At 42.4% G+C, this 13,424-nt stretch overlaps 1 protein-coding gene across 1 annotated transcript in view; it reads left to right on the top strand.

Moving 5' to 3' along the window:
• Window positions 1-13,424, top strand: part of LOC124544905 (SID1 transmembrane family member 1-like) — a 120,916-nt gene that overhangs the window by 85,728 nt on the left and 21,764 nt on the right. Inside the window, exon 15 of the mRNA XM_047123637.1 lies at window positions 2,325-2,438. Within this exon, the coding sequence (XP_046979593.1) occupies window positions 2,325-2,438 (114 nt within the window). The remainder of the gene's footprint in view (window positions 1-2,324; window positions 2,439-13,424) is intronic.

Here is a 13,424-nt window from a genome sequence, read left to right as displayed (position 1 = left end):
GCAACAAAGATTCTCTGAAAACTGTGTATTGTGCCTGTGCCTATATATACTCACAACTGAAATATGTAATTATTTTCTGGAGTAACTCTTCCCTTAGCCAAAAGCTTTTTAGGCTACAAAAAAGAATTATAAGAATAATGGAAGGTGTAAAATGGAACAAAATGTGTAGACCACTCTTTAAAAAGCTAGAAATCCTCCCACTTCCATGTATATATGTGTATGAGATAACTGTGTTTGTGAAAAAATATTCAATGGAACATCCCACTCTCTTCCATAAAAGCGAAAATATCCACTCCTATAACACCAGGCAAAAAGGAAACTTTCATTTAGAGCCCACCAACAGCACCCCGAATAAAAAAGGAAACCTGTATTATGGGAAAGTTATTTATAATAAACTTCCCCCACAAATTAAATCAATAAATGACCTGGCAAATTTCAAGTCAACTGCTAAGCCATATATGACTCATCACTGCTTCTATAGCCTCCATGAGTTCCTTCAGGAAGTTCACTAATGATTTGTGTCTTTGCCTTAGTGATGTATCATATAAATGTTACTAGAACTTTATGAATATAATAGAGGGAAACATTCCACGTGGGAAAAGTATATCTAAAAAAACAGATGATGTGACTTACCGAACGAAAGTGCTGGCAGGTCGATAGACACACAAACAAACACAAACATACACACGAAATGCAAGCTTTTGCAACAAACTGTTGCCTCATCAGGAAAGAGGGAAGGAGAGGGAAAGACGAAAGGATGTGGGTTTTAAGGGAGAGGGTAAGGAGTCATTCCAATCCCGGGAGCGGAAAGACTTACCTTAGGGGGAAAAAAGGACAGGTATACACTCGCGCGCACACACACACACACACACACACACACACACACACACACACATATCCATCCGCACATACACAGACACAAGCAGACATTTTCTGTTTGTCTGTCTGCTTGTGTCTGTGTATGTGCGGATGGATATATATGTGTGTGTGTGTGTGTGTGTGTGTGTGTGTGTGTGTGTGTGTCTGTGTATACCTGTCCTTTTTTCCCCCCTAAGGTAAGTCTTTCCGCTCCCGGGATTGGAATGACTCCTTACCCTCTCCCTTAAAACCCACATCCTTTCGTCTTTCCCTCTCCTTCCCTCTTTCCTGATGAGGCAACAGTTTGTTGCAAAAGCTTGAATTTCGTGTGTATGTTTGTGTTTGTTTGTGTGTCTATCGACCTGCCAGCACTTTCGTTCGGTAAGTCACATCATCTGTGTTTTTAGATATATTACTAGAACTTTAATGATTTACCATGTATATGTATATGTTGCAAATATTAAACTGCCAGTACAGTACATGCTCTTTCTGCTGTAAAATATCTACTCTTTATTTTTGTACAATATTTGCTCTGTATATTGTAACTCAGTGATCATTTAATGCAGAAATAATGAACTTAATGCAAATTTAATATTATATTTTGTTATACGTTGACTTGTCCTACACCAGAGTGTACTATTTGTGTACTATATGACTACCAGGACCAATAAAACTCTACTCTTCTCTACATCTAAAACAGGTACCTCTCTGAAACCAATAACCACAGGTATCTTGCTTTGTGTTACGGTGGCCCACTGTATATCTGCCAGAAGCTAAGCCAACCTTTCTTTCCGTCTCTTTTTCAGGTGTAAGCCATGTAGTATATCCTCATCTCCCAATTATAGCAACAAGCAATGCACTCGTATGAAATTTCATGTCAGTCAGCAGCAGCCTGCTCAACTTAGTTTTCACATGGCTCAAAGCACTGTTAACCCAGGGCTGCTCGCAGTGTTGCAGGACCTCCACAAAACTCACATTTTTGTGAGTAGTTGCTACTCCTATTTCATCCAGGTCACCTCTGATGTTGTAATTATTGTCCTTAGCCAGGCTGTGCATTGCTCCACCTCGTACAATAACCTGATCCTCTGTGCCAAAATCTGTGCATGAACTTCCTATATCCTGTGTTACGTTGGCTTCATGATTCTCGTGACTTATCACCTTGTTCATAATTTGTTTGTAAACTTATTTGTATCTTTCAGCATATGATAACATCAGTGTCACCTTTAAAAATTTATGTAACTACTTGTTGTTTAGAATTTAGTCTCCAAATGATAGCAATTCACTGAAACTAGTGATAGAACACAAATTATCATGTTAAATAGAAGCTTTTAGTGGTTTGAAAGACTTCATTTATTAATTACATCAAATCATAATTTACGAAAATAAAATAACATAAAATTAACCACTGTAAAGTTTAGGATTGCTCTTATATTCCTCACTTAGTGATAAAGAAATTTTTATTACAGCTAACACCAGCACAGTCTCGCCAGTATAATCAACCGTGTGAGATCTTAGATTTCTATGATAAACATGATATATGGCACTTCTTGTCTGCTGCAAGCATGTTCTTTTCATTTATGGTAAGTACATTGGGAAATTAATGCAGCCCTACTAATTTTCCAATAGTGTGAAATGTGACTTGATTTTCGTAGACAGAAACTACATAGATATTACTTTTATTTTAAACATTACTGCTTCTAAAGTTAAATATGTTATTATCATTTTAATTTCTTGTTATTTCCATATAATTCTTGTGCTGTCCTAAAGGAGTAAAGTGCTGCATTTCATTTTACCATTTCAGTGGACAGAAAAGTTACTCAGGCACTCTGTCGGTCTTAGGTACATTAATATGACTACTATGACCAGTCACCTTGTTTTTTAACTGTTACAGCAGAGACCTACCAATCTGAACATTCAGTTAATCCAAACATGAAAAATGTTAGTCTAAGTATGGAATACTGTGTGGTAAAATGCTGTACATACAAACTATTTTAATTTACACAATACAGTAAACATGTATTAGAAAAATTGGCAAGAAAATACTAGGTTTAAACAATGCCTAACTATGAAAGAAAAGCTGTGAAACTTACTAAAATACTGCAGACATTTTATCCGTACTTTGTAGATGACAAAAACTCAGTCATTGTTTTTTGGCGTAATGAAGCCAGTCTGTTATATGATGCATAGTTGTGCCTTCGTCCCATAAACATCAAATCAGCATGTGTAGCAGTGGGCTGTTGCTCCAAATAACATAGTGCAAGGTCATGGGCTTATGCTGCATCACTGTGTGGCACCAGCTCTCCTTTGTCGCTTTCAGGCTCATTGTCACTTCCATCACAGCAGTTCACTTCTTCCTGGTCTTGAATCACAGCAGAAACTAAATCAGAGTCAGTAAGGTTCTCCAAACATGCCCCAACTGCTGCCATCCACTTGTCTACGTCTCCGTCACTAGCTTCCAGGGATTGTCTGTATCATTTGTAATAGATTTTCGTCTTCATTTTCAACTAGATTGTCCTGAAATTCAAGAGATGCCCACAGTTTTCTCCACGATTTTCTCAGAGTATTTTCTGAAATACTCAGCCATGCCTCAGCGGCCCAGTAAACAACATCCGCCACATTGGTCTTTTTTATTTTGTCCACTAAAGGAATGCTATCATCTTAGATCAGCTTTCTTAAAAATTGTTTACTGTAAATCAGTTTTAATGTTTGCAGTACACCCTGGTCCATCGGCTGTAGAAGTGGTGTAACATTTGGTGGCAAAAACTTCACCACAATTTCTCCATCACATAATTCCTCAGTGCTGGGGTGAGATGGCACATTATCAATCAAAAGGTTTGCACGGGGAGACATGATTTTCCTTAGAAAACCATCGAACAGAGGGAACAAACTGGCCGTGAAACCATTCTTTGAAAAGCTTACCATCCATCCATGCTTTTTTCTGGTTGCAATAATGTATGGGCATGGTCTTCATGTTGCAGTTTTTAAAAGCTCTGGGCCTAGCAGATTTGCCGATCAGCATTAAAGGCAGCTTGTGATTACCAGCAACATTGCTGCATGCTAATAAAATCACATGATCTTTGCACATTTTAAAACCAGGACCATGGTCTTCTGCTTTTGATGCCAGGCTTTTTGTTGGCAATGCCCTAATATTAAGGCTAGTCTCGTCAGCATTATAAATTTGTTGGGGAGAATACTTTTCCTCTTTTATCATTTTTTCAAACCCACCCAAGTATTCCTTCGTTGCATCACGGTCAGGAGGAAGCCTCTCTCCAGTAATAGTTAGCTGACGGATTCCATGACATTTTTTGAATCTGTCCAACCAACCCGTACTCACACTAAAAGACTCATCACTATTCATTAACTTGTTCAGGTAGACAGCCTTCTCCTGAACTAGTGCTCCATTCAAAGGAGTTCCCCTTTCTTGTCTTCCAACCACAAATGGTTGCTTTACCAACACCCAGTTCTGTTGCCAGTTTAGATACATTCTCACCATTGTCTATCCTCTTTGAAGCATTCAGTTTTTCTTTGAGAGTTAACGTTGTACATTTCCGTTTACTCATGACAAAAATATGTACACCATTACACGTGAATGAATACAATACAACTGTTTCACGTGCCAGCGATCGATAACTAACATAACCGAGAGCTGTGTGAGCCAACTGGCAATGCACTGACCTCAGACATTACAAATGTCTCAACAGTGCACAATAACAAGGGCAGGGAGTGAGAATGAGCCATTGTTCCAACACTATTTCCCATTTGCTACCATGGTCTACCTTTTATCTGCTTGGTGTACTTCATTCTAGAAACTCGTCACCGTAATTCCAGCAAATCCGAACAACTCGGTAATCTGAACAAGGTCCAGCCCCAATTAGTTTGGATTAACGGGATTCTACTGTATTTGTTTACTACTCGTAATAAGTTTTGAGTTGGTAACCATCATTTTCAAATGGTCAGTTTAGTACCCAACAAGGTAATTTATTACTAGACCTAGTGAATGAAGTAACTACGCTGTGATGAAGTAAGTCATGTTCAGGCAAGAATTTCAAGAGCAAGTGAATGTTCTGAAATCTTTCCATGCTGACATTTCAGCAGAAACAGAAGCAAAGTATAATGTGAGTCTGTGGCCTGTTGTGCAGCATGTTTTGTTATTCATAGTGGGCCTGAGGTGCTACTTATTGAACTCATATACTGGACCAGTCTACACCAGAGAGAAATGTAATAGCCAGGTGACTTGCCCCATTAATGCAGTCTACATCAACCATATCGATTTCACTTTCTGGTTTGACAGGACTTCGAATAATTCCATTTTCTTGTCACTGTCCATTAACAGTATCAAAATCAGGAAGGTACATTTTTTGTGTGTGTGTTGAACAGCATGCTAATAGTCCTTCAGCTGTGTGAAAATAGAGAGTAAATGTTAATAACTGATATTTGTTATGAGAAAACAGCCATGAAGGACAAAATACACTTATGAGAACTGTGAAGCTGTTAAGTAGTTGTGTAAGTAGGTGATGGCAATACAGAGCTGAGAGCCCTATTTCTTTAGAAAAACAGTTTGCATGTATAATTATGAACTTTTTTTGTTCTATAAACATACCTGTTTTATGCAAATTCATGGATGAGTGGCATTATATGGCAGTTAATACAAATTTGCACTAGTGTTTGTGTGTGACGAGATCAAAGATACAATGCGTATCTGTCAAAAGCATTTGCATAAATTTGTTTTTTGTCATTAGGTGACATAAATTTCAGGCATACAGTATGTGAATCAGTGGACATAAAAGGGATGTAGGTAGCCAAGATGGGAGTGAGCCAGGGTTATAGCCACCTCTGATGTTATGCCTGTACATTGAGCAAACAGTCAAGAAAATTGAAGACAAATAGAAAATCGAAGACAAATTTAGAAAGGAAATTAAATTTCAGGGAGATGAAAGAAAAATTTTCAGATTCGTGAATGACATTGTAATTATGTCAGCGACAGAAAATGATGTGGTAGTGTCATATCAGAGACTGCAAACGACACGGAAGTCTCGAAAAGTGGTTGTAAGATGAGCTCCTGGAGTAAGACAAGGGTTATGGAATGTAATCAGATTAAATCAGATGATGCTGAAGGACTTCATTTAGGAAATGAGACACTAAAAGTAGGGTATAAGTTTTGCTATTTGGGCAGCAAAATAACTGATAGTGGCCGAAATAAGTAGGATATAAAATGTAGACTGACAACAGCAAGAAAAGCACTTCCAGAAATGATAAAGTTGTTAAAATAGAATACAAATTTAAATGTTAGAAAGTCTTTTCTGTAGATACTTGGCTAGAGGGTAGTCTTGTACAGAAGTGAAACATACAAGAGAATAGAAGCTTGCTACAGAAATATGGCAAAGATTAAATGTGTAAATCATATAACTAATGGGAAGGATAGTTGCTACTCAATGTATAGCGGAGATGCTGAGTTGCAGATAGGCACAAAAAAGATAGTTAGAAAGTGAGACTGTGGTTCTGTGTATGTTTGTGTGTGTGTGTGTGTGTGTGTGTGTGTGTGTGTGTGTGTGTGTGTATATGTGTGTGTGTGTGTGGTGAGTAGCAACTGTCCTTTTCTTAATATTGTTAATGAATAGGTACTGAATAGAATGGGAAGGAAAAGAATTTATGGCATAACTTAACTAAAACAAGGACTCAGTTGATAGCACAAATCATGAGGCACAATTAAATACTGGACAGAAATGTGTGTGTGTGTGGGAGGAGGGGGGGGGGGAATTCTAGAGGAAGAGAAAAGCTTCAATACAATACCTTCAAAAGGATGTAGATTGCTGTAGTTATGCAGAGATGAAGAGGCTTACACAGGATACACGACTGTGGAGAGCTGCATCAAACCCGTCTCTAGACACAAGACCACAACAACGCCACACGACAAAAGGATATTCATGTGCTCAAAAGAACTTTGTATAAAAGATGTCCTTGTTATAACAAACCTGAAAGCTAGCAGTGTAATTAGGTGATTTTTGTGGTATAGCTACAGTTATTGCTGTTCTTCAGCATCGGGTTGAAAAGTGATTTCCTGCACTGCAGCCTGTCTACCCACGGTTATAGTCAGCAGTACCCCATGGAAACCCCATTTAGGAGTGAGCTGTTGACATGGTGGTCAACTCTGGTGGTGAGAATTTTCTCTGCATCTGTAGTAGGTATTCATAGTACACCCTTGTCACAGTGGACTGTTAAAAGCTTGGTAGCTGCATGATCTTAGAGATGGGGAGTCCCATGCATTGGACACTCTCTGTCTGGCCGTGATCAAATGCCTCGATGTTGCACATCTTCCCTGTCCTACATTCAACAACATTGCTAACCGCCAGTATAAGATGTGAAAACATTTCAGTCTCATGACTTGATGAACTGTTCAGTTTGCTTTCTGACTGGTAACATTCTTTCATAAACACAACAGACGTCCATAGTATAAAAGGCAGTCAAATGAAAACAAGATAGATGGAAAAAATTAAGCAAATTGTTTGTTATTTCAAAAATAATCGCCATAACTGTTAGACAGTCGCAGTCTGTGAGACAGGGTGATCAGTTCCTTTATGGAAAAGTGTTTGCTGTTGCCTATGGAACCGTAATTGTACCCAGGCATGTACCTCTTTGTCCAAAGCAAATTGACAGCTTCATATGTCATTCTTCAGGTCTCTAAAAACATGGAAATCTCACTGGGAGTGTATGTAGGATGAGTAAGGACTTCCCAGTGAAACTTGTGCAATGTACTTTGGACAACTGTGTCAGCATGTGAGCAAAATAATGTCTGTCCGAGCCGCTTATTGAATTCGTCACATAAATGGATTACTTCATTAGTGACCCCAATTAGCTGTCTCTGAACATATGTACAACCTGAGTTTAGTAGGACCATGTGCTGTGATATTTATAGGAAGTTCATCTATTTTATCTTAAATGTTAGCCAGAATATTGCAGATGAGGACACATGCGCGTGCATGTGTGCTCTTACATGCGCACACACGCTTGCTTCCCCCCCCCCCCCCCCCCCCCCCCCAAATCCCACACACACACGGAAGAGTAAGTTTAAAAAAATACCTGGTTAAGGAACAAAGGAACAACTGCTCATGAAGACACAATAGAAACCAGTAAGAGGTGCAACAACTGTGATGTAAGTACTTGAAAAATTAGGAGAGTATATATGTAGAATGATGTTTGTCTGTCAGTGGTAAGAGAAAGGGGTACAGGCAACAGATGAGAAAGCAGAGGAATAGATGGAAAGGGTAAAGAGAAAAGCAAAGGAAAATTGTGAAAGTGAGGGGCTCTCCTGCAGAAATTGATACTACAAAAGTTTAAATGCAGTTTATAATTTTCGCCATCTTGATGAAGAAAACTACTTTGGTCTGTAGTAGATTGTGATGAATAGGAAAAAAAAAATATATTTCTGCACAAAACTGATTTGTCTAAGCCTATAATTTGGATAAATTATTAGACATACATGATAAAATGTGTTTTTGCAAAATAGCTGCTTCCTTTAATTTACTAGGTTATATTAAGCTGAGATTAGCGCAAATAGTACTAAGCAATACAGTAAAAATGTATTGCTAATACTGTGTACATATTAAGATTCAAAAGTCTAACTGTAATTTTTTTAATATGTACTGTGACTCATTCTGTATTCTTTAAGACCTCCCTTTTTGATTGGGCCCATGGAAAATGATTAATAAAAATATGTCTTTCAACTACTAATTTGATTACCTCTTTTTGCATGTGTAGCTGTAATGACTAAAACAATGTCTTTAACAAATGTAGCCATGGATTTTTTTCCCTGTTGAATATTTTGAGATGTTTCACAGTGGTCAGAATTATATTTTGGATGCTATCAGTCAAAACCAACTTAATTGGTACCAACAAGTCTATAGACACAGAAAAAAGTACCCCCTGTGGTTCTGGGGGTTAGAATAGGCCCGAGGTATTCCTGCCTGTCATAAGAGGTGACTAAAGGGAGTCTCTCACGTTTTGGCCTTTATGTGATGGTCCTCAGTAGGGTTTGACCTCCATTTTTCAAAATTTTCCCAAAGATCGAGCCAATTGTGGAAGGGCGCATTACAGTGGTGCATCGTGTCCACCATATGCTGTGACCTCTCGCATCCTTCGTCGACGTGGATCTGCACTTCCGCTCATTCTCCAGCTGTTGAGCGAGGTCACCCTCTTGGTGCATTTTCCTCCACCCACTGTACACTATCGTTTTCTGTGCTGATGATGATAATGGACTTGTTTGCTTGTTTGCATCTGATATCCAGCACGATAGCCAGTCGGTTGAGGTAAATCCGCCATATACCGTGTTGGTTGTAGCCCCCTGACTGCACAGGGATCGCTCTGCTGATGCCTGTGCCGTTAACTCCCCACGTACCCCAAGAAGTAGATACCCGTAACCCTGGGGCATCGGGACTCCCGGCAATGGCCATCCCGCCAGGTGGCCTTTGCTGCGGCTGGCTGGCGGCCGTGGGGAGGACCGCTGATCGAATTGGTTGGCATCAGGGCGGATGACACGCAATGAAGCGTACTACGTCATTTCTTGCTGGTGGCCCAATGCCATCAGTTTCTTAGTGGTCAAGGTCTAACTATCCTGGCCAAACCGTGGGAGGAACACCAGGCTAAGGATGGCACAAACTCATACTCCCCCCGGTACCTCGTATGTAAGAGAAGTGATGGGGCATCCTTCTTGTCGACGAAGCCTCAGTTTTTTGTGGAGCATTTAGAGGACAGGTTTGGGGGGGTGGAGGGATTGTCCAAAATGCGATCTGGGTCAGTCTTGATCAAAACAGCATCCTCTGCGCAGTCTCGGGCACTACTCGCCTGTGACAATCTGGGAGATGTTTGTGTTTCCATCACACCCCATAAGAGCTTAAATATGGTCCAGGGTATTATATTTCACAGGGATCTTCTTGTGCAGTCTGATGACGAACTGCGCGCCAACTTAGAGTGACGAGTTCATTTCATCTGGCGCATCCATAGGGGTCCAAAGGATAATCAGGTAGCCACCAGTGCCTTCATCTTGGCCTTCGAGGGTGACACATTACCCGAGAACATCAAGGTGATGGTATACTGGTGTGATGTCGAGCCGTATATCCCTCCCCTGATGCGGTGCTTTAAGTGCTGGAAGTTCGGGCATATGTCTTCCCGCTGTAACTCCCAGCGTTGTATGTCACGACTGTGAACGTCCGTCACATCCCAATACTTCATGTTCCCTGCCTCCCATTTGTGTCAACTGTGGAGAGCACCATTCCCCTTGTGCACCAGACTGCAGGATTCTCCAGAAGGAACATAAAATCATGGAATACAAGACCCTGGACCGACTGACCTATACTGAGCCTAAGAGGCAATTTGACCACCTACATCCTGTTCCTATAACATCTTACGCCGCTGCTACGAGAATAGTTCTAGCCCCATCCATTGAGTCAGTTCCAGTCGGCTCTCAGAGCCGTAAGACTACACCTGCCCCCTTGATGGTGGGGAGCACTTCCCTCCCTGTTGCCCTCGCACCACCTACCTCAGGAGCACTGTCCCTGCCCCTCCCCCCCAAACCATCGGGGACATCAGTCCCCACTTCTCAGCCAGAGAATTGTATGCCTTCTTTGGCTTCTCTTGCTAGGAAGGAGTCCCTTGGGTCCCTCCCTTCCCAGGTGTCTACTTGTGGGAAAGATGACACCCGCCAGTGGCTGAAGTGCCCAAAAGCAACTGGTCGTAGGGCTTCACGATCCTCCTCAGTCCCAGAGACTGAATCAAAGAAGCCCTCCCAGCTAGAGAAACCCAAGGAGCAGCGAGAGAAATCGAAAAAGATGACCCCCAAGAACAAGGAAATTGTGGTGGCACCCACACCACCACTACCTGCAAGCTCTGCATCTGAGGATGATGTGGACATCCTGGCATCTGCTGTGGACCTAGATCTTGTCAGACCCTCAGACACAATGGCTATAGATGACTCAGAAACTAAGTATGTGGCAGCAGGCGACCCTGAGGTGTAAACTACCTCATTGAGCGTTTCGTGCCTCACAATAACGTCATCCTCCAGTGGAATTGCTGCAGTTTTTTCTACCACCTGGCTGAGCTACAGCAACTGTTAAGCATTACACCTGCTTTTTGCACTGCCCTCTGCGGCTATAGGGGATATTACAAGAACGGTAGCGAATATAAAAGAGTGTCAGGTGGAGTTTGCGTCTATGTCCTGACTCAGTATGTAGTGAACCTGTGCCCCTTCACATAAGGACGACGCAGGAAATAACTGTCTGCAACATATATCTTCCTCCAGATGGTGTAGTACCTCTGAACATCTTGGCTGCACTGATTCATCAACTCCCTAAACCTTTCCTACTGTGAGAGATTTTGATGCCCATAACCCCTTGTGGGGTAGCACCATGTGGGGTAGCACCATGCTTACTGGTCGAAGCAGAGAAGTCGATAATTTACTGTCTCAGCTCGAACTCTGCCTCCTAAATACTGGGTCTACCACACATTTCAGTGTGGTTCATGGCACTTATTCAGCCATTGATTTATCACTATGCAGCCCAGGACTTCTCCCATCTGTCCACTGGAGAGTCGACAATGACTTGTGTGGTAGTGACCACTTCCCCATCTTCCTGTCGTTCCCCCATTGTCATGCTCATGGATGCCTATCCAGATGGGCTCTAAACTAGGCAGACTGGAAAGCTTTCACCTCTGCTGTCAGCATTGAATCTCCCCCACATGGTACCATAGACATGGTGGTTGAGTGGGTCACTAGAATGATCGTTTCTCCAGTGGAAAATGCAATCCCTTGTTCCTTAGGGTGCCCCCGGTGAAAGACAGTACCTCAGTAGTCGTCAGAAATTGCTGAAGCCATTAAATAGCGTAAGCGGGTTCGACATTGACATAAGTGGCATGCATCTCTGGAGCACCTAATAGCTTTTAAATGGCTCCGTACCTGCGTTTCCAGCTTATAACAAGATGAAAACAGGGGTGTTGGGAGAGGTATGTCTCGACTATTGGGTGCGATATGTAACCTTCCCAAGTCTGGACAAACATCAGATGTATTTTTGGGTACTGGACCCCACCAGGTGTTCCTGGATTTACCATCAATGGCATGTTATCTACCAACACAAATGCAATTGCTGAGCACTATTCTCGAGCCTCTGCACTGGAGAATTACCCCCAGCCTTTCACACTCTCAAACGGCGGATGGAAGGGAAAGTTCTCTCATTCACTGCAAGCCACAGTGAACCCTATAACACCCCATTTACCGAGTGGGAGCTCCTCATTGCCCTTGCACGTTGCCCCGACACAGCTCCTGGGCTGGATCGGATCCACTGTCAGATGATTAAGCATCTCTCATGTGACTACAAGCGACATCTCCTATCCATCTTCAACCGGGTCAGGTGCGATGGTGTCTTTCCATCGCAGTGGCAAGAGAGTGCTCAAACATGGTAAAAACCTGCTTGATGACTAAAACAATATCTTTAACAAATGTAGCCATGGATTTTTTCCCCGTTGGATATTTTGAGATGTTTCACAGTGGTCAGAATTATATTTTGGATGCTATCAGTCAAAACCAACTTAATTGGTAGCAACAAGTCTATAGACACAAAAAAAGTACCCCCTGTGGGTCTGGGGGTTAGAATAGGCCCGAGGTATTCCTGCGTGTCATAAGAGGTGACTAAAGGGAGTCTCTCATGTTTTGGCCTTTATGTGATGGTACTCAGTAGGGTTTGACCTCCATTTTTCAAAATTTTCCCAAAGAGCGAGACAATTGGGGAAAGGCGCCTTACACGGTGCATCGTGTCCATCATACACTGAGACCTCTCGCATCCTTCGTCGACGTGGATCTGCACTTCCGCTCATTCTCCAGCTGTTGGGCGAGGTCTCCCTCCTCGGTGCATTTTCCTCCGCCCACTGTACATTATCGTTTTCTGTGCTGATGATGATAATGGACTTGTTTGCTTGTTTGCACCTGATATCCAGCACAATAGCCAGTCGGTTGAGGTGAGGCCGCCATGTATCCTGTTGGTTGTGGCCCCCTGACTGCACAGGGATCGCTCTGCTGATGCTTGCACTGATAACTCCCCACGTATCCCAAGGAGTAGGTGCCCGTCACCCTGGGGCATCGGGCAAAGCCTTTGCTGCGGCTGGGTGGCGCCCGTGGGGAGGGTCCCTGATCGGATTGGTTGGCATCGGGGCTCAGATCAGGGCTCATGATCGCAGTTTGCATCCACTCACATCAGTCTGAACTGGGGTCCTTCCCTTTACTACCTCTACTCGAGGCCCATTCACGTACACCTCCAGGATGTAAATCTTGGCCGAAGCTTTGCCTGGACCTTTCACGTGGCCCTAAGAACTCAGTTACTCCCGCGGCTCTCCGCTGCCACTTTCTCTCGATTCTTGATGTGTTCCGGGGCTCTGAAGTGGTTTGCACCCCACGGCTCGATGGCTGACGGTCACGTTGGCTTCGCCTACATTCACAGAGGCCCTATTGAACAGCATTCCTTGCCCAATGGCTGCAGTGTTTTCACTGCAGAGCTGGTGGCTATATCTCGTGTTCTTGAGCACATACA

The sequence above is a fragment of the Schistocerca americana genome, chromosome 8 (genome assembly GCF_021461395.2).
Source record: "Schistocerca americana isolate TAMUIC-IGC-003095 chromosome 8, iqSchAmer2.1, whole genome shotgun sequence".
NCBI classification, from domain to species: Eukaryota; Metazoa; Arthropoda; class Insecta; order Orthoptera; family Acrididae; genus Schistocerca; species Schistocerca americana.
Note: the sequence above shows the minus strand (reverse complement) of the source record. Positions and strands in the feature narration are given on the sequence as shown.